The sequence below is a fragment of the Dermacentor albipictus genome, chromosome 4, assembly GCF_038994185.2.
Source record: "Dermacentor albipictus isolate Rhodes 1998 colony chromosome 4, USDA_Dalb.pri_finalv2, whole genome shotgun sequence".
In the NCBI taxonomy this organism is placed as follows: Eukaryota; Metazoa; Arthropoda; class Arachnida; order Ixodida; family Ixodidae; genus Dermacentor; species Dermacentor albipictus.
This window is the reverse complement of record NC_091824.1, coordinates 140,676,832-140,698,429: the sequence shown is the minus strand read 5'-3', so window position 1 is coordinate 140,698,429 and position 21,598 is coordinate 140,676,832. Positions and strand designations below refer to the sequence as shown.

The 21,598-nt window shown below is 49.1% G+C and overlaps 1 protein-coding gene and 1 long non-coding RNA gene across 2 annotated transcripts in view; one reads left to right on the top strand and one right to left on the bottom strand.

Annotated features, from left to right (window-relative positions):
* The window catches only part of LOC139059373 (uncharacterized), an 82,988-nt gene extending 68,008 nt beyond the window's left edge, over window positions 1–14,980 (bottom strand). Inside the window, exons 1-2 of the long non-coding RNA XR_011514116.1 lie at window positions 14,743–14,980; window positions 11,197–11,321 (exon numbers count right to left, since the gene is read on the bottom strand). This is a non-coding gene — a long non-coding RNA (uncharacterized lncRNA). The remainder of the gene's footprint in view (window positions 1–11,196; window positions 11,322–14,742) is intronic.
* wit (wishful thinking) overlaps window positions 8,103–21,598 on the top strand; it is a 145,950-nt gene continuing 132,454 nt past the window's right edge. The window contains exon 1 of the mRNA XM_070537682.1: window positions 8,103–9,160. Within this exon, the coding sequence (XP_070393783.1) occupies window positions 9,109–9,160 (52 nt within the window). The 5' untranslated portion in view covers window positions 8,103–9,108. The remainder of the gene's footprint in view (window positions 9,161–21,598) is intronic.

Genomic DNA, 21,598 nt, shown 5'->3' with positions numbered 1-21,598 from the left:
CTTCATCATTTGTAGCGGGCGGTGACGGTATAGCGGTGGTAGCCTTTGTGGTGTGCTTTATGCCTTCTGCGGAGAGACGCATGAGCAGACGTCGCGGACGCGCCACGACGCTGCCAGTTCCTCGGCGCGTCAAGGACCCGCAATTCTCAGACAGCCCGAGTGCCGAAGCGGAACGAAACCGCGAAGCGTAACAAGAGAGGACCCGATGCGTTTCCTTCCCCCGAACCGAGCCGAATCAGTGTATTTTACTTCCACACCGCATCTGCGGAAGGATGCGCACGGCGTACGCGGAGACGCACGAAGTCACGCGCTCGCGCACACTGACACATAAATACGCATATGCGTCATACAGACGTGCTGTATACACAACCGCGCGCACGTACACAGGCGCGCGCAATAGGATGCGCAGATATTCAGTTTGTATGAAGTTGCCCAGGATACTTCCACATCTCTTGACAACTTTAATATACTGGAATACTCGCCTGCGCCTAAATGATTACTAGACGGCGTCGCCTTAACTCCTCCTTCGGCTACGCAACTCTCGCTAGGCATATATCGCTCAGTACAAGTTACGCGAGACGTCTATCTCGGTCGTTTCGTTGCGGGCATAGATGTGAAGGAATCAAAAGCTACGAGAGCGAATTGATTATAATCATTATCAGCCTATTTATATCCACTGCAGGACGAAGGATCTCCCAGTGACCTCCAATTACTTGCCTTGTACTGACCCCCATCTGCAAATTTCCTAATTTCATCCCGGCCGTCCAACGGGACCGCGACGTGGCGGAGAGGCTAGGTCTTTCTGTCCCGACGTGGGAGCGGCCTGCTACGTGCTAGTGCACACATTCCGATGGACCCCAATAAAGTTTTTTCCATCCATCCATCCATCCCTCCACCTAATTCTCGTAGTCCTCGACTTCGCTTCCCTTCTATGGGCACCCATCCTGTAGGTCAAACAGAGCACTGTTTATCTGTCCTACGCGTTGCATGGCCTGCCCAACTTCATTTCCTCCAACGCGAAATAGGGAGATCCTCATCAGGCCATCTTCTAATACACTAATCAGTGAATTAATCAATCAATGATCGATCGATTATTGCTGCCGCCGCGACACAAGACTGCTGCCTGCTGGCAGGAACAGGCCCCATGGTACATAGTCAGAAAGAAGCAAGAGTCTTTGACCATCCAGTGCTCCTTCTGTGCATGCGAGGCAAGGAATTCAAGGCTGACAAGTCTGCTTTTCTTTTCATTTGTTTCATTTTTCTTTTTGTCCATGTGTGGGTGGTGATACGATCTCGACCGGGTGAGGTGGGTCTTCACTGCAAGAATCAGGAAACGACGATGAAGCCGGGCATCGCGATTACGAGAAAATCAGAAAAAGATTGTATTCACTTCATTGGTACATGTGACTTTCATTGGTACATGTAATGTGACTTTCATCCGAGTCTCGAGCGGTTCTGGTTAACACAGGGGCCGGGACACGTATTTCCAATTGCTAGTACAGTGGGGCGTGGCACTTGCGGAGACGACTGGCATTTTCTTGACTGTCATATCCTTGACTGTCATCTTTTGATGTCGAGACAGAGTTGCCTGTGCTCTTTTCAACGCCAGTGGTTCGTGAGGTCCACAGCGCGTCCGTCGCAGCGCGGACAGCTGTTTGACCAAGACGAGACTTGCTATGAGGTTCTGTATGCGACAGGAAACTATTGCGTCCATACGGACCAGTGCACAGTTTGGCATGGTGCCATGTGGCCTGGTGGGCTGTGCCTTTGCGAACATGCACTATATCCATTTTAGGATTGTGGCTAGTATAATCTCCAATCAATCTGCTTTGCCGGTAGCCATTTCATGCTTACATCTACTCTCGATTACGGGAGAGCCAGCATTTCTATAGTTGGGCCTTGCTCAGGCACTTGACACACAGTGCCATGCTTGCTCTTACGGCTTCACTTCATGTTCACTTTCGTGAAAACAACCCGCAAATGGCGGACTTCCCCAAACAAATCCACCAGGCTCGTATTAAGAAATGCTCAAAGAACTGACTATACTCGCGGGCAACTTTCTGTGGCAATGAAGGGAAACCTACGGAGGCAAAGCGCGCACAAGTGAAAGCGTTTCTGAAAGGAGTCCCGTGTTTTCGTCTACGTTAGTTTAAGCTGGGCAAGAAAAAACAAACACCTTATTAGCAACCATTAAATAACATAACGCACATCACTGAATGTAAAAGTTTACTTATTTAGCGATTTTTTTCCTTCCGCGTCTGGGCAAACGCGAAACCGTCGCACGCGAAGCTGCGTCGATTCAGCGTCTGTTCCGAGCAACCAAAAGCACTGTCAAACGCTGGCGGACTGATATAGCAAGTGCAACACGTGCGCAGCAGCCACGCGCCCGTAACTTTCCCTTCATTGCCACAGAAAGTTGTCCGCGAGTACAGTGACAGAAAAAAAAAAAATAGAGGACGCTTAAGCTTCGCCTTTAAGAGTGCGGGACGTCAGATTTTCTGCGACACGGGCTCCTTAACGCTACCGCGTTAAAAGATTCGCAACGTCAGTGCACGCACAAGTAGCGTCGATCCTATCGTGGATTTCTGAACCATTCAAAACACACAGTAGTAACTGTTGTAATTAAATACTAACGCGATAGCGTTAAGGGCCGAGCGACGCAGGAAATCCGCGTCGTTTCGGCAATAGGATTTTAGAACCACCCATACCCAGGCCCTCCATGTGGCGCAAGGAAGTTACTGAAATAATTGAATTTCTCAAGTTAAAATGCGTAGAAAAATCGTGAAGTACGACTTACACGCAACCTACAGACATTGATAGCGTCGGATTGTAATTTGAATATACGAGAAAAGACCATTCCTTTTTCCGGCGTTTCTACCGTGCGCAGGCCAGCCGCGGCGTCCGCCATTTGCGCGCGCCGGCGCGTGGATGTCTTGGGGGCCACTGAGCGGCGCACCCGGTTCTGATATAATCTCGACCGAGTGAGGTGGGTCTTCACCGCAGGAATCAGGAAACGACGACGAAGCCGGGCACAGTGAGGATGAAAAAAGTAGAAAAGATTGTATTCAATTCGTTGTTACATGGATGTGACACTCATCTGAGTCTCGAGCGGTTATTATTAACCAGCTATTTAAAGCCAGCACTGCCTTAAATAACCACTGACGGTCCCGTCGTCGTCACCGTCTTCCTCCGGAGTCTGTCTTTCCCTTTTGCCCATCCTTGGTGTCAGCTCGGGTAAAAGCGGCCCGCCGTCCTGACGTTTGGCTTCTAGCTGCTTCTATCCTTTTGTGTTAGCTTGTGGAGAACGAGGTGGCGTCGATTCGGAAAAGAAGGAAATTATGTTGACGTGGGAATGCCCGTTTGAATGCTTCTCGCACCTGATTGATTGATTGATTGAAACTTTTATTGGAAGGGATGGCGCGTGGCCTAAGATAGGGGTGGGGGTTAGGTGAAAGGAAGGATGCCTGCCTCCTTCGCAAAGGAGAGCAAAGCGTTGATCTGAAAGGTCGATCATAACAGTTCCTTGCAATATCTCCAGCTGGCGCTCGCCTCCCTCTCATCGCGGCCCCCGCAAGAGGCCGCGTTTCTACCAGAAAGCCCACCTTCGTGCATAGCGTTCGCCGCGAGCCTTTCCCGCTGAACATTACTGCAGTTGCTAAACGCTGCAGTTGCTGGGAAGCGTGAGAAGCAGTCAGGAATCTTTGAAAGTTATCGCGTTCAACTCTTTTAAAGGCAAAGCTTAAGCGCAGATGTGTGAGCGCAGATAACGGGAAATAACGAGGAGCCATATCGACGGCCGTCGGTGAGGTAATTCCGTCGATACAACAGATCTTCGCGAATGGCAAAGGATGACGAAGGGTGCGTGAGAGAGTGTCAGCTGAGGAGTGAGCAGCGAACTTACAGCTTAGCAGTGAAGAGATCCAGAGATATTTACGTTGCAACCCGCCGTGGTCGCTCAGTGGCTATGGTGTTGGGCTGCTGAGCACGAGGTCGCAGGATCGAATCCCGGCCACGGCGGCCGCATTTCGATGGGAGCGAAATGCGAAAACACCCGTGTACTTAGATTTAGGTGCACGTTGAAGAACCGCAGGTGGTCGGAATTTCCGGAGTTCTCCACTACGGCGCGCCTCATAATCAGAAAGTGGTTTTGGCACGTAAAACCCCATAATTTAATTTTAATCTTTACGTTGCTCAGCTGGGATGTCGTTGAAGGTAAGAGCTGACAAATCGCAGGTGGAAGTTAGTGAGCAAATAGGCTCAGAAGGCAGCGAAGAACGGGATAGGGCGTTGTCGTCTGAATGTTTGCGCCCAGAGCGATAAATGACACGTATGTCATACACTTGAAGGCGGAAAGCCCAACGAGCGAGGCGGCCAGTGGAGTCTTTCATGGACGACAACCAGCATTAGGCAAGGTGGTCAGTGACAACGTCAAGCTCGCGACCACCTATAGGTAAGTACGAAGTTTGCCGACTGCCGAAACGATCGCCAAACGTTCTTTTTTCCGTAACAGTTGAATTCTGCCTTCGTTAGGGTACGGTTGGCATATGCGACAACATACTCGTCAAAGCCGTCTTTCCGTTGGATGAGAATGGCGCTAAGTCCAGCAGCGCTAGCATTCGTGTGAATCTCAGCAGGCGTATTGGGATTAAATTGGCGCAGCACTGGAGGGGACGTGATCAATGTGCCGGCTGAGCCTCGTAAATGAGTCGCCACGCTCAGAACTCCGAGCCGAGAGGTCAGCCTTGCCAGTGAGAAGCTGCGTAAGGGGGATATGATCGAGGCGAAATTGCGGATGAAGCGCCGGAAATACGAAGACATACCGATGAAGCTCCGCAGTTCCTTTAGAGGCGTGGGTACGGGGTACTCAGCAACGGCGTGAAGTATGGCAGGATTCAGGACAACATCCATTTGGGCTAGATGGTGCATACTCGAATTGGCAGGATCTGGCAGAATTCCCACTTTCGAGACGACGTGGCCTAGGATCGACCACTTACTGGCAACAAAATATATATTTTTTTCCAATTTAGTTGCAACCCAGCTTTCGCGAGACACACAAGAACTTGCTCAAGGTGGGCGACATGCGATTCGAAATCTGCAGAAAAAACCACATCGTCATCCAAGTATAGCAAAAGCATGTCTGCCATTTAAGACACCTGAGAAGAGCGTCGATCATTCTCTCGAAAGTGGCAGGCGCGTTTGCAAAGGCCGATAGACATTATATTGAAATCATATAATCCATCAGGAGTTACAAAAGCCGTTTTTGGACGGTCGGCTTCAGCCACGGGCATTTGCCATTACCAGGAGCACAGATCAAGCGAAGAGAAGAACTCAGCTCCTTGCAGGCAATTCAGGGCGTCGTCGAAACGGGCTAGCGGATAAACAACATTGTGGGTATTTAGCCGGTGGTAATCGATGCAAAATATGACTGAGCCATCCTTTTTCCGCACCAGCACGACCGGAGACGTCCAAGGACTCTGGGAGGGCTGGATGACATCTCGTTTCAGCATGTCGTCAACGTGTTCGTCAAGGACACGGCGTTTGGCTGCGGAAACATGGTTGGACACTGGCGCAGTGGATCATGGTGCACACGTCAACAGCCGCTAACGTGCGCTCCACGGTAGGTTTGTCGAGGTCGAAAGAAGCACGGAAACGTTCAAGAAGTTCAACTACTTGATCGCGTTGAGCTGGCGTAAGCGCGTCATCGACGGTGTGCAAAAAAACGTCTGGGGAATGTGAGGCTGGCGCGGCAGCAGAAGTGACGGCATCTATAGGCAGTGTTGCATCATGGGAAGGTAGGCCACATGAAAGACTGACGTAAGAAGTGTCGAGATGTCCCGCATAATCACCGTGTAATGGAGTTGTAGAACGGGGAAATGGACAGGGATTCCAGTACAGTATGTGTACCCTTTCGATAAATGTTATGCACGTTTAATTAAGCTTTACGTTGCTTTAATTCACACGGGTCATGCATATTCACCGCATGCTCACATGGCGAAATTACGAAAAACGCGATTTCGCGGATTGCGCTGGTGAAATCGAAACCGAAACTCTGGGCGATACGGTCGCACTAGTTGGCGTAGTGACATATGTGCATAGGCTCCTCCCACGTAGCCTTGGCCGTGCTGCCACGGAAAGTTGTCAGGTGTAGTCATGATTGATTGATAATGGTGGCACAGACGCACTTGGCTGTGCGGTCTTTTACTGCGTGGCTTTCAGCGCCTCCAACCAATCTCAGCGTTCCACCCACAAAGGTACAGCTCTTCGCTGTCGTAGACGTCAGTAATCGAAGTGCCGCTCCCATGGCGACCTCTTCGTGTCATTGGCGTGCCGCCGTGGTCATCATGCCACAAACCACAAGACACGTGCAGTGCTCGTGATCACTGCGTTCTCGTCTATCTTTTGCGCTGAAGTTTCAGCATGAATACTTACCAACTTGCTAATTTTCACTAGCGATGTACGCCGTAGTCATGCCGCCTATAGTACTTGGGCTAGCGTGACGTGGGCGAGATTTCTCGTTTATGCTGGTTTGAGTGAGGTGGAGTAACACCGTCACCCGTGGGCGCCAGCTAGGAATGTGACTGCGGCGCTATTCCGCATCGCAGTTCCGGTTTTCAATTCGCTATATTCTGTAGGAATTCGCCGATTCATTTTTTGCAAGTCTGGAACCGTTCATGAACTCTTCAGACGACGAGCTCTTCAAGTCTCGCATTATAGATCGATGGCCTAACTCTTACAACGTCACAGTCTGACCATCGTCCGACAACGACACTAAGAAAACAAAAATAATAGGCATAAGGCGATTGAAGATCATATGTGCAAAAGTACCAAAGTTGCTTAAGAAGGCTTCCATATCATAGTACCTTCCAGTTCGGGAACTGCCACTGACTCCTGCAGCACAAAAGCAACTGAATTTAGACCCAACGTCGGAAGTGCGTGGACAAAAGGGGCGCATGAATCGAAGGAAAATCGGAGAGAGCGAAGGGGGAGCCCGGGATCAATAAAGCTACAAGTCAGTGTCTGCACCTAGTCAATATTTTCACTTACACACAGTTCACTCATCTGAGGTCACGTTAGAGGACCGCTTTTTTTTTCCCCACAATTATGTACCGCTGTTCAAGTCATAAAGTAAGTACACAAGAGCGTGCAGCCTCGCCCTGATACAACACGATAACGAAGAAACACGGCGGAACGGCGTGCTCACTTATCTACGCTCAATTAGCAAGAATGCCAGGAAAGCGCAGACTTAAAATACGATTTTTGGAATATATCATCGATCAGCAAGAAACACTGCCTGCGCGAGCATATATTGTCTTGTTCTTCCACTATAGAAAAAAAAAGAGGGAGCGACGAACTTTATTAGGTGTCTTGTCTCTCTTGGTGTCTGGCCAATATCTAGACTCCAGCACTCAAGGCACTTTTCTAATCAGTTAACTCCGAAATGTTTATTGCTTGCTGCATAACTGGTCTCTGCATGTCTGAGCGCGACGTTTGCACATTTACGACAGACGACCTCATCGCCACTGTACGGCGAGGGACAGGACAGTGTTTTCACAATTAAACAACATCAAATAATCTATATCCTGCTCCCGAAAATAAATGCACACTCATCGTGATCACCACTTGATCCTTTTCTGTCTGTCACGCTGGATTAGTTGCTGGAAACAAGACACGCAAAGCCTGCACTTCGTTCCGTCGCAAACACGTTGAATTGTTTCGGAAACGCAAAAAATCAACGAAAGTTCTTCGAGAAAGAGTCATCCTGGGAAGCAGGGTAGTCCGCACCAACGTGTTGGCGGGACACTTCGTGGAGGAGCGCACAGGTGGGCACAACCAGCCGAAGACGCGAGCGATGCTAGATGCCGAGATGGCGCAACATTGGGCAAAGGTCTACCCTCTCCTCTAGCGCACACACACACGGCGAGAAGAGGGGAAGCTAAACAACGACTGCAACAATTCATATACAAAGCAGGCGTCGGCGGCGGCGGCGCGGGGCTTCGATTTTCTAGCCGACGCCACAGCATGCCGCCAAGGGCGCTCCGGCGTCCTCCCCCTCCCCCCCCCGGCGGCGCGCTCAAAGTGGACTCCTCTAACGGCTCGCCCAGCCAGCCTCGCCAGTCTGGCGAAGAATGCCGCCGGAGCGGCAGCCGTACTGGCTGCGAGCAGTCGCCGGGAGCCGACTCGTCCTGTCTGCGTTGTTGCGTCGCTGCCGTGTTCTGCGTTCGTAGACACCGTCGGGCCTGGTCGCGAGGATCATGCGGCGCCGTGCGACCCACACATCGCCTCGGATCGCCGCCGACAACGTGGCCCACCGGTCGTACGTGCACTTCACCGCAGCAGTAATCGGCGCTGCTGCGTCTGCAGACAAGCTACTACTACAGCTGCTGATTTCAAAGGGTTTGTTTGGTTGCGCGGCGGGTGTATAGGCCTAACCGTTTAACGGAACTGACTGTGCGTGCGTGCCCGGTTGAGGCTGGTGTTCTGGTTCAGTCGGCTGGCTTTCCGTGCTCGTCGGATCGCCCTGACCAGTGCGTTTGTTGAATAGGAAGTGCCGCGAAGTTCCGTGCACACGGGGCTTGGTGCGCGTGCGCACCTGTCGGGGGAATTTTGTCTGTTGGCGCTTGGGGACAAACCGCGCATGACTTTTTCGAGCAACCGCTTGGAGCTTCTGCCCGCATGCCTGGCCGCGAGACGGATTTCTACGAAAAGCGGCTGCAACGACGAGGTTCGTCGCTCTGCTGTTGTCAACAACGGCGGCACGAGTCGCGCATGCGTTTGGATGCCGAGTGCGTGTGTGTGTGTGAAGTGTCGTTCCTTTGCCTGGAGGTTCTCACTCGCTGGTTTCTTTCACTCAAGCTGAGGATAACCCCTCCTTTTTTCCTACGCCCAGATCTCTTCGTGTCAGATGCCAGCCATTGGTTCAAGTGCTATCCATTTAGACATACGTATGTCTCGTGATACGAATCTGCTGTATGTATGCAAAGGTCGCTCAGCCGCGGCGACGGAAATCGAAGCGACCTTCGTGGCTTGTGACGGATGACAACTGTGTCGAAGCAGCGCGTACTTTCTTTCTAAGTGGGACGACCACGTCCACGGTGCTGTGCTCTTGAAATGACTCCGCTGCGACTTCTCGTCGTCGTGCCTCTGTTGGCTACGCTCATCCGTGAGTATTGTTTCTGCATTATTCCATCGGGAATTTAGGCGCTGTGTTTCTCATTGCATTGCACATCACTCTTCTAGAATCTTTCGTCTAGACAAGTCTCCTCACCAAAAAAAAAAAGGGGGGGGGTACATGTATATACTTTCATTGCCATTAATTTACCATTTGTTTGGTTCAATCAGTAAGTACAAGTAATTTCCCCCATGTTCTCCTTGGTGCCTTTGTTTGTTGGCTTCTTATGATTAATAAAAATCGGACCGCTAACCCGTCTCGCTCGCTCACACACACACACACACACACACACACACACACACACACACACACACACACACACACACACACACACACACACACACACATATATATATATATATATATATATATATAGAGAGAGAGAGAGAGAGAGAGAGAGAAGCTGGGTACTCAATAACATACGTCCAAAAAAGTGCCCCACTGCCAGGAATTTTTTTTAAGGCATATCTTCGCATACATCTGGACAGATGAAGATGGCTTACCTCGTCCTGAACCATATAACGGGTCCCAAAGTCTTTTGAGGTCAGCGTATTGAGGTCAGTCAATGCTACTGCCTAACGTGGTTCATGTAAGCAAGTATGATAGACACACTAGACCAAATTTACAACAGTAATACCATGCTAAATACGCCGGTTCTCGTCCCTGATTCTATTCCAGTCTTGAATTCTTAAAAAAGCCCAGTATCATAAAATCGGAAACGCTACATGTAAGGCTGTACACGTACAAAAGACTCCATCCCGTGAGCGGCGACCTTTGCAAGGCTTGTTGCGACGTCCAGGTGAGTCCCGTGATTCATGGAAGCAGAAGTACGCATGAAGTACCAAGGACGGGAACGTTTATACAGGTGTCGTAGTGATTCAGAGCATCCGATGTTTGCTTAGGCAAAGCGATAGGCGGTGGCGTTTGCAAATGCTGCTGGTGTCTGAATACCAGTTGCTTCTTACCAAGACACTCGGTCTGTAAGCCAAGCGCGTCTGTTGCACCACATTTTCTGCTAAGCCTAATCACGACGTGCTGCTGCATAATCAGGCTACTGTACGAACGGTTTCAGATAATGAAGTGTCTGCATCGCTGTAGCCACTTTATCCTGGTATGGGTGAAATTCAAGGAAGTGTTGGAAATTTCATTTCGCCTTTCCGAGCCACGTCCTTCTTTATGAACATATAAGAGTGATTCTTTTCCCTTTTCTTTTTTTTATTTTGAAGACGTTATGATGCGACTTCGTTACATTAGCATTTAAAAGCGAGACCTTCATATCTGTACTACAGTATATTCCAGGCGCTATATCTGTACTGTGGGTATACTGCCTCCATGGTAAGCATAACCGGGCAGGCGTCGAAGGCTCATTGATGCGAAAGAAAGAAGGGGAAGATTTTGGAAACCGGCAATCGAATCAGTTACCGTTCCCTCGGTGCCATAATGCGATACGAAACCGCAAGCCCTCAAGAGCCACGATATTTTGCACGGAGAAAATATATGTATCTCAGTCGATGAGCGCGCTACCTGGTGGGTTGACTTTATAGTCTGCAACAGTAACGTTTTTGCAAAGAGTTTCAGCACGTTACTACACCCTTTAGCTTCAGGCTCTTGCGCGTCAGCATATATGATGGACCTGTCGCCCCAAGCGGGTGCCGACTTTTCATGATATCTGCATCAACGAATTGGCAATGACTAATGAGTGAAACATAAATATAGCGCGATAATTAAAGCTCTTATTTACTGCATGAAGAGGTTTAGTAGTGTGTAGTTCCTTTCTTGGCTCTGCATTGTGTACCTGCGTCTGCCTTTGTAGCAGTGTCCAAGTTTTGCCTATACTGATTACCCCACGAGGCTTAGGACACTATAGAAAATGTGTTCGGCCATTCTCAAATGAGGACTACGATGCTTCCCGAGCGCTGGCACCATGGCGGCTACATAGCCGACATTTTCGCTTGCCCCTTACTCACAGAAGTAAAAGATTAAGTAATTTAGGCGTTAGGCATAATGGTTGGTGGCACACTGTATACCTCAATGGCGCCGAAAGTGATCGCCTGGAAGGTAGCTCGTTCTTCAGCGACGCGGTTGCAATTCATTCGACCCGATGGCCGCCATCTTCTTGGGCGCGAACAGTCGAAGGGTTCGCCTCCAAAATCTGAGGAAAGAGGATTAAAATGCTCTGCTGCCGACACTGATGTGGTAGCGCATTATGCCTTATTCTAACAGCAATGTGTTGAAAAGTTTGCGCTTTCAAGCGTGACGGGCTGAGGTTGAACACGTTATGAAATCGCAGGATATACTTATATTGCCCATAGCAGCTTCCTTATTTCGTCTTGTTATTATTTTTCTTTTTGGGGAAACGATATCAACATACAGGTGTGTCACACCGTGGACAGCGGAAGCTTGATGTGCATGCCCTTGCAAAAATCACGTAAGATATTCAACTGTATTCAACAGACATTCTATCGAACTCAAAAACAAGGCAACAGATACACAATTGAATTTTATCAATAATTTGGTAACAACGTGTCTGGTGTGTGATGTTGCCTGCGTGGGAAATAGGGAAACAGGCGTATATATATATATATATATATATATATATATATATATATATATATATATATATATACCTGAGAGTCTTGAAAGCTTCATGGCTTTGAAATTTCGGGTTCAAGCATAGCGACAATGTTGCACAGGCCGCTGACGATGTCGCACCAGGAATGTCTCGTAAGCTATGTTTACATGAACCCTGCAAAATTGGGGTGACTCGACTTGTTGAGCCGACATTCGCCGGTTCGTGTAAACGCTACAGCTCGCCGGGCCAACAAAGCGTCGGTGCTGACTGGGTCAACGCGCCTGCAAGGGTTGCACTCGACTCTCTCGATTCGACTCGCCTTTTGAAATAATTGTGTAAACGCGGTCGTGCCGGTCTGGGTCATATTGACTTATCTGACTCCGTCCGCTCGCGTCATGTAAGCGGGTTCATGTAAGCGAAGCGTTTGCCGACCCCGAAAACAATAAACTGCGTCAGTGTATAACTCTGCCGTTGCAGTTGTTGGCTAGCTCTCTTCCTCTTCTCTGTGACTAACTTTTTTTTTGTGTGTGTTTGCAAAGCAAATAACAAAAATTCACTGCTATGTCAAAGCTTTGATGCGCGGAAGGCTTTGTGAAGGGAGTGGTTTAGAAGCACTTTGGGTTCTGGATTGTTTTTGGTTGAGAATTATTCTCATATTTCCTCATTACTCGACAACAGTTTAGATTAAGTCGTGTGAGTGAGGTAACAAAGCACATCGTAGGCACCATAAGGTTTCAAGCGCTCGACTTTCCATTTCAGGCGTAAGACCGAGGATAAAGATATCTAGGAATTCTGGTGGAGTTACCAGCGTTGTGAAGCTGGCAAACGAGAGACTCAGTTATACGCACTGCATTGGACAACAGTGGCAATGCGGCTTCGGCTGTCAAGGGTCACGTGTGCAACTTACCAGCTACAGTGGCCCTCAACATGCCCCTCTCCACGTACCGCAACAGCCCCTTCCATAACTAAGCTATCCAGTGATCATTCCCAGCTGTGGCGGCCGCATTTCGAGCGGATATGCAATTTAAAAAAAAAGAAAAAAAAGAGGAAAAAAAAAAGGTCGTGCACCGTATGTTGGGTCTACGTCAGAGAAAACAAGGGGGTCAAAATTGATCCGTAGTTATTCCAGAGCTTTCCGTTACGGCGCCTCTCAAAGCCCCAGTGTTTCTAATTGGGACGTTTAGCACCATTAATCAGTCTATCCGGTGATCCATCAGATGACGCAGAGAGTGAAGCAATCGACAACTTGATGAAACGGAGCCACGGCTTGGGCCGAATAAGACGAAGGAAAGCCCGCAATCAAGGTCGGGCCTCCTTCATGGCGCCGGAAATTCAGCGCTCCCCGAACGCAGCCGCACGTCCGCGCCGGAAGCCGGCTTAATTTGGTAGTTTTCTTCAGGACGACAGGCCGCTGCTTAAGATTATCGCAGCCCTCGAGAGGCCTCGAGGTTCAAGCATAGACTGTTGCTAGGCGAGAGTTGGCGACGCGGTTTCCTGACATGGCACTACTGCCGAGCCGGTAGCAAATGAAAACTCAAGGCGGAGTTGATTTCACAAACCAAAGAGAGCCGAATAATGGGCGTGCTGGTCGCGTAAATTGAAGGGAAGGTCCAAAGTATGTATTCGCCCGAAGCGGTTTGGGCGAATACATATTTTTCAAAATAAATAAAGGTCATCTTTTTGTGTGTGTGTGTTCACCGTTCCGAAACTTCACATGCAGTGGGTTATGGGGGACGGTACCGCGGAGGGCCTCCGCTTAATTTTGACCACCTGGGTGGGGGGTGGGGGTGGGGGCTCTTCGACGTGCGCCTAGTTAGTGCACGCGGCACCCCTACCTCTTGCTCAGCTGTGCGTATAGCGCCATAGCCACGTAGCCACCGCGGCGGGTTTGAAATATTAAGCTGGTTTTTGTCGCAGCTGCAGTGCTCGAGACTTGGCGGCTCAGTAATTGTACCCGAAGGGTGTTTTAATGCGCGAGGCGAACGTTGGCAACTGCAGGCACCGTAATTTCGAGAAGTGCGCACAATTAAATGTGACAGCGACGCACGAGCAGCCCACATAATAATCTTATAACGCGTTCGGTGGCATAATTTGAGCTGCGGAGGCATCACGGAAATGTCAACTCAGTTTTTTTAATAACGTACTCATTGCCAACGGCCCCGTTAGCCGCCTGTTCACAGCTAAGAACACATGCGCACGCACGCACGCTGTAGGGGTTGGAGGACGGACTTCGGGATGAAAAACAAAACTTGGGAGGATTTATTCTACATTATATACAAGGAGGTGAGCGACACGTAACAGACGTACAGTCATTACGGGCCGGCAGCAACTCGGACGCTGCGGCCCGCGGCAAGAAGTTCGAGAGAGGTGAATCAGGGAATCAGGGAATGCTCCTGAATGCTCAGGTCTCTCTGGAAGGCTTCTTATAAACCCTTCGAGCACTGCAAGTCACGTCATGTTTGACCAATAGGAGAGTCGCTCAGATGACGCCATTTTCAGCCAATGGTAGGCGCCCGTGTCGCGGTGTCACACCTGGCGGCTCTCTGCGGTCTTGCCTCGTAGACTGGCAATGCACTTCTAACGAGGAGAAGGGGAGGGCTGCTCATGCTCCATTGTCCGAGCCCCCCTTCTAATCCCGGCGGCGTACGAACTTGTTGGCACGTGAACTTGTTGCCTTCAACTTGTTTGCTCGGCCGCTCCTCTGGAATGTGCTTTCCTGCTTCTGCATTCCTCAATTAGCTGTGCTGCGTTTCGAAGTGGTTTGGGGAACTCGAAGTAATCGCAGGAAACAGCTCCATATCTAACAACGCACGCACATGCACGCACACACACGCACGCACACACACACTGAACACGTGTCTATTCCGCTGCCAAACGATGACGGGGACGAACATTTTGCGTTGATCGGCGACTTTAAGTGGGAAACAAAACGGGAACAATAATTTGGGCTGTACGAGCAGACTATACGCTTCCGCGCTGTTAGCTAAACGGCCACACTTACGGTGATATGGAGTTTGCCAAGCCACAAGACACGCCAGAAGCAAAGATGTGTCGCTGGCGCCTCCCCGGAGTTCTCGCACCGGCGTGTCGTGGATTTCCACTGAAAGGACGAAAGCGATCACAGGGGCCGTATTCTGTAACGGTTCCTTTGGGAACCGGTTCCTTTTGGCTGTTACGTCTGGATTACGTAACTCGGAGAAAGAGTGGAACGGGGCGGCGTGAGGGGAACCAATCAACGAGCGGCGGTCTGCCGGAAGATCACGTCATCATTTTTGTTTGTACTTGGGGGACGGTATAGCAATTAAAGGATGTTGCTGGTTTGATAAAAAAAACATTGGTTTCTACAGAACACTTGCAAATATATTTTCAGTAATAAATGTGAGCTTGCGGCGCAGACCGCTACTGGGAGTTGTAAGTTTATTTGTGTTGTTTTCTTATTTAGTCGCTAGGTGGTGTGCCATACGCTATGCAAACAATTGTTGGGGGCTTGGATTTTGTGGCGGATGGACGTGCTTTTCGGGGCTCCGTGGCGACGACGAAATCATAAGTTTTTGTGCATGCTTTGAGCTTGCTTCTGTTTTTATTAGCTGTTTTTTTGTATTTAAATAGTAATTGGGCGTGCGGACGCTCCTGTGTCGAGGCTTCAGCGACTTCGTTCGTGGCTAGGTGGTCTTTTTTTCTTCTTGTTGGCTGATGTTTTTGAAGAGTTTTGTTTTGCATGGAGCGGGGGCGCAAATTTTGAATTCGTGGTAAGCGTGGTAAACGTGCCGGCTTTGTCTGGGTCTGGCGGTTTCCCTCGTTGGGCCTGGGTGCTAGGCGGGACCTGTTTGATAAGCCTATGTAACTATCTCAGCTAGCTCTTCGAAGTGATTTGGCGGACGTGCTCGTTGAGCCTGAGGAAGTAGGCCTAGCGATGAAACCAAACAAAGGGAAGGCCGCGGGGGATGCGGAGCAAGTGCAGTGCGACGAGTGCCTGCGCTGGTGCTCCCTCGACGAGACCAGTTTCCAGAGCTTAGTAGACGCGGAAGAGTCTAGCTTTACGTGCAGGCTGTGCGAAAAGGTCAGGGAAGCAGTCCAAAAACTGGAAGGAAATTGGACAGCCAAGTTCGAGGAGCTGAAAGCAGACCTGAAGGAGGAGCGGGAGAGGCGGTTAGCTTTGCAGGCGAAAGTCGCCGAGTTGGTCAAGGTGGAAGCGGTGCAGGCCGCGCAATTAGTAAGAACCGTGGCCGAGCTTGGAGAAGAGAAGGAAAGGAGAGCAGAACTGCATAGGCGTCTCGATGCGCTTGAGACGCGCGCAGCGGAGAATGATGGGTCGGGACACCAAGCCGGTGGCAAAAGCACAGAAAGTAAGGTAGACCCTACACGCGAAGTCGGGGGCAGGGTGGCAGGGCAAGCGGTAGTCAGCTCGCCGCCGGTGAATCGGCGTAGTTATAGCGAAGCAGCGCAACACGCCCCGCGGGAGGCGACGCTGCAGCCACAGGAAGCCGGGAAGCAGGGAGAGGTAGGAGAGAGTGAAAGGGTGATTATCGCTGGCGACTCAAACATGGCTGGGTGCTCAAAAGCAATTGGGGAGAGGGTGAAAGGCGACAAAAGAGTGGCGGTAGGGACATTTCCAGGGCAGACACTGGGTTCTGTCATGGAGCGAGCAAAAGAAAAGCTCACGGAAAATGCCCACGTGCGCAACCTTGTCGTAGTAGCAGGTGGGCTAAATGACGTCCTGAACAGGAAAGGGCCAGGACTAGCCCAGCGCTTGGCGAAGGGGGTGGACGACTTGCGCGAGCTATCCCCTCAGGTGCAGATCGTGGTGTGCACGGTGCCGGAGGTGCCTGTGCGTGACAGTCACGTACAAAGAGCCGTAATGGCTGCCAATGAGGCAATATGGAAAATGAGCCGAGAGAAAGGCTTCGAGGTTGTCGAAGTAAACAGGGAAGTGAGAAGTTGTGGTGGTTTTAAACGAGATGGGATCCACTTCAATTACAGGCTAGCACGAGAAGTGGGCTGGCGACTTGGGAGTCGCGCTGTTGCTTTTTTAGGGGGCCCGCGGGCGCTCGGGAGGTCAGAGTAGGTAGTAATAAAGAAGGTCCCCTAGGGGAACAGCAGAAGAGCATCGCCGTCGATAAGAGAAAAAGGAGGAAAGCAAGAACAAGAGCTCGCCATGCAATAGGCTACATAAACATGCAGGGCGGCAGAAGAAAGGAAAAGTGGGCAGAGATTGAGGAGCAGTTACATAGAGAACAAATAGGGGTGTATGCGGTTACAGAAACGCACCTTAGAGACTCAGAAGAGCCGCCAGTTATTGAGAATTATGTATGGGAAGGGTGCAACAGAACTAAGTCGGAAAGAAAGGGAGGGGGAGTAGGAATGCTCATCCATCAGGGAGCCAAATGGAAAAGAGTAAATTCACAATGTCAAGAGCATCTTTGGTTATCAGGTACAATGAGTGGGAAAGAAACTTGGCTTGGAGTTACGTATTTGTGGACCGGAATAAATTGCACAGAGAAGAATAAAGAGTTAGTGGAATGCATAAGCGCTGATATTAGGGGTTTCGGGAATGGTGCTGAGATAGTCCTATTAGGTGACATGAATGCCCACATACAGGATTTAGATGGCTATACCGACAATAACGGGAAGTCAATGCTAGACCTTTGCGAGCAACATAACCTCGTGATCGTGAATACAGGGCCTAAGTGTGAAGGACAGATCACGTGGGAAGTGGGAAACCGGCAATCGACCATTGATTACTGTCTGATGACAGAAGGAATTCATGATAAGTTGAGAGAAATGGTCATCGATGAGGAAGGGTTTAGCAGCATAGGCAGTGACCATAAACGCATCATTTTGAAAATGGGATATGTAGTTGGGAAAGAGAGCAACGAAAGCAAAATGGCCAGCCCAAATTTGAACGCTGAACAAATAGCAAATATAGTCACTAGAGTGGAGGAAGAAATTGGCAAGTCGCCAAGTAAGGGGTGGGAATATGGTGAGCTTCTAAGTGTAGTAACGACAGAAATACGGAAAGAGAAACAACACGTTCACTGGAAAGGAAAAAAGAAACCGAAAAGCTGGTGGAACAAGGAGATACGAGAAGCGATCGCCGAAAGACAGAAAGCATCTCGAGAGCACAGGCAGGCAAAGAAGGCGCAGTTGCCACAGGATGAAGTAACCGGTAAATGGGAAATATACCGGGAGAAAAAGTCTATGGTTCAAATACTGGTGCAAGCAAAATTAAAAGGTGAAAGTGAAAGTTGGTTGTCAGAAATACGTGAGAAAAAGAAGGCCGCACCTAGAATATTTTGGAATCACATAAAACTATTAGGCAGGAAATCAACAACAATACAACAACATATCCTAGACGAAGATGAAAACAGACTGGAAGGAGAAGCAGCAATAAATTACATCCAAAAAGTAACAGCCGAATCTTTCCAAGGCAAGGACGAGGTTGTACTTGAAGAAAAAAAGAGCATGAAAGAGACCCAAGGGGGAAAGGAGCTAGTGCTTACAAATTTAAACTGGAAGAAAGCGGAAGAGAAAATTCCTAAGCGCACAGCCACAGGGCTAGACGAGGTTCCCGTTAGGCTGATAAATGAACTGGGACCAAAAAGTAAGGAAGCTCTCGTGAAAGCAGTTGAAAAAACTTTAAAAGATAGACGAATACCAGACAGTTGGCGACAAAGTAGAATGAATTTAATTTATAAAGGTAAGGGGGAGAAAGACAGAATTCACTCGTATAGACCGTTGACCATTACATCGGTAATATACAGGCTAGCAATGCAGGCAATCAAATTAAAGCTTCAAGCATGGGCAGAAAATAATGACATTTTGGGAGAGCTTCAGAATGGCTTTAGAATAGGTAGGCGTTTGGATGATAACTTGTTTGTTCTTACTCAGTGTATTGAAATATCAAAAGCAGAAAGCAGACCGTTGTATGTGGCCTTTTTGGACATTACAGGAGCATACGACAACGTAGACCGCAGCATTTTGTGGGATATTCTGGAAGGGGAAGGCTTAGGTAACGATTGTATACAGCTTTTGAGAGAGATTTACCTAGAAAGTACTGTTTGCGTTGAATGGGAAGGGATGAGGAGCGCGGAGAAAGTTCATATCAACAAGGGACTGAGGCAGGGGTGCCCTTTATCCCCGCTGCTGTTTATGATGTACATGGTGAGGATGGAGAGGGCGCTAGAAGGAAGTAATATCGGGTTTAATCTCTCATACAAACAGGCAGGTACAGTAATAGAGCAGCAACTCCCAGGTTTATTTTATGCGGACGACATTGTGTTGCTCGCAAACAAGCAAAGTGATTTGCAACGTCTGGCTAATATCTGTGGACAGGAAGGCAACAATTTAGGTTTGAAATTTAGTGTTAGAAAATCAGGTGTTATTGTATTCAATGAAAACAGTGAACAGACAGTGGAGATACAGGGCCAAGAAATGCCTCGGGTAACAGAATATAAATACCTTGGTATATGGATAAACGAAGGCAACGGATATATGGAAACACAGGAAAAAACCATAACAGTCAAGGGGAAGAGAAATGCAGCCATAATGAAGCACAGAGCGCTATGGGGATACAATAGGTACGAGGTCCTCCGAGGTATGTGGAAAGGGGTAATGGTTCCAGGACTTACTTTTGCAAATGCGGTTGTTTGCTTTAAATCAGGGGTACAATCAGGACTCGACGGGAACCAAAGGTCAGTGGGTCGCCTCGCATTGGGCGCTCACGGGAAGACTACAAATGAAGCTGTGCAAGGGGATATGGGCTGGACTAGTTTTGAAGTGAGGGAAGCTCGCAGTAAAATTGAGTATGAAGAACGGCTGAGGAATATGGAGGAAAGTAAATGGGCTGGGAGAGTGTTCAGGTATCTGTACAGGCAAAACATTGATTCACAGTGGAGGAAAAGAACTAGGAAGCTTACCAGCAAGTATGCGGCCTGTGGGGTGGGCAACACAGCAACAAAGAAGGTCAAGCGGAAAGTCAGAGAGGCTGAATTAATCTCATGGGTGGCGGCAATGGAAAAGAAACCTGCCATGAGTAACTACTTAAGGGGAAAAAACGAAATTAGGAAAGAAACCATTTATGATAACTCAAAGGGAAGCTCATTACTTTTCGAAGCGAGATCGGGATGCCTTAGAACACGCACGTATAAAGCGAGATATAAGAAGGAAGAAGAAGCATGTGCTTGCTGCGGTAAAGCTAGGGAAACGACGGAGCATATTTTATTAGAATGTGAAGACATCTATCCAGCGGTCGATTTAGGCACCACTGGCCTCCTTGAAGCCCTTGGGTTCAGCGGGAGCAGTGGTAAAGCAAACAGGTCCGCAATAGACATCAGTAAGAGGCGATTGGAGGATTGGTGGAAGAAAAGTAGGGAAACGACAAAGGACGGAGACGTACAAAAGCACAGTTCGCAATAGGGTATCAGAAAATTTGGACGTGGTAGTTCATAGTGTGTTTTTTTTTTTCTCATGGGTTAACCTAGGTAGGATATTAGGCAGCATAGTAGCAAGAGCTTGGTGGCGCAAGCCACCGCCCCGTTCCAAAGGGGACGCTCATAACATCCATCCATCCAAACAAGTTGCCTCGCTTTGTTTACGTTTTGGACTTGCCAGTTTGCGCGCCGCGGATCCAAAACGATGTCCTCGCTGAAGGTTAGGCTGCTGGGTCCTCATGTTTCAGCGAGGCAACGCGATATACTCGTGTCATTTGTTGAAGAGCACCCCTACCTTGCGAAGGCGTCGTGTGTGCTGGGTCAACAGCTGACGGCGGCGCGCAAGGAGGAGCTCTCGCAGCAAGTGATTGCCTTGCTGAACGCTGAGGGCCCGGCAGTGAAAACTGCAGCCCAATGGCGCGGCGTGTGGAAGAAAGACTTGTATAACGCCCGCCGTGATGCAGCCAGGTAAGCACACTCGTTGACGGAGCTTTTGCGCACCATATTCTAACAAACGTGTTAATCACAGAGGAACCGGAGGAGGCAGCCTGCCCGGACCGCGAGGGCGGGCGAGCGCCATCGGAATCTGCCCGCCGTTCTTTGAGCCCGACGAAGAGGTGAACATCAGGCGCATGGGTTTCAATAGGTCAACGCCAAGTCGACGTGCTGTCGCGATTCGCTCAGTCACCGCCGTTATGGCTGATGTGTGGTCGCGCGCTAGTGTTGCCGCTCAGAAGATGGCCCGAGCTTGAGCGGAAATTGTCAAGCTATTTACTATCGCTTGCGTCAAGTAAGGTCGACATTTTTGTTTAATACCTTTCATCAATATTTCAGTCTACTCATTCAAACATTAGGGGGGTTAATAGAGTTGATTTTCCGGTCGGAGTCGGCGAAATGTCTGAGGTTGTATTTAGTGTGACGAGCATCGAGTGATTATTACAGAGTTTGAAACGAACAAAAGTGTGTGGTCCGGATGATATCCCTACATCATTCCTTATAAATTGCTCGGGCATCTTTGTACTTCTGTCGCTTATTTCAAAATTTCTTAAATAACAGCGTTGTTCCTGGTGATTGGAAACTAGCGCGAGTGGTGCCAATTCATAAGAGTGGACAGAGGAACAGAGTTGAGAATTACGGACCAGTATCCTTAACTAGCATTTTATGTATGTAAGGTTATGGCACATGTGTATACCTGCATCACGTCTCATCTTGATAACAATAACCTTCTTCATTCTAGTCAGCATGGGTTTCGGCAGGGTTTTTCGTGTACGACACAATTGGTTGCATTCACTCATGAGCTAGTCTCAGCAGTCGACAAGAAACAAATTGTTGATTGTATATTTCTGTATTTCAAAAAAGCTTTTGACGTCGTTACGCATAGCCTACTGATCGCTAAACTTTTACTTTACAAATTGGATGAGAAGGTTA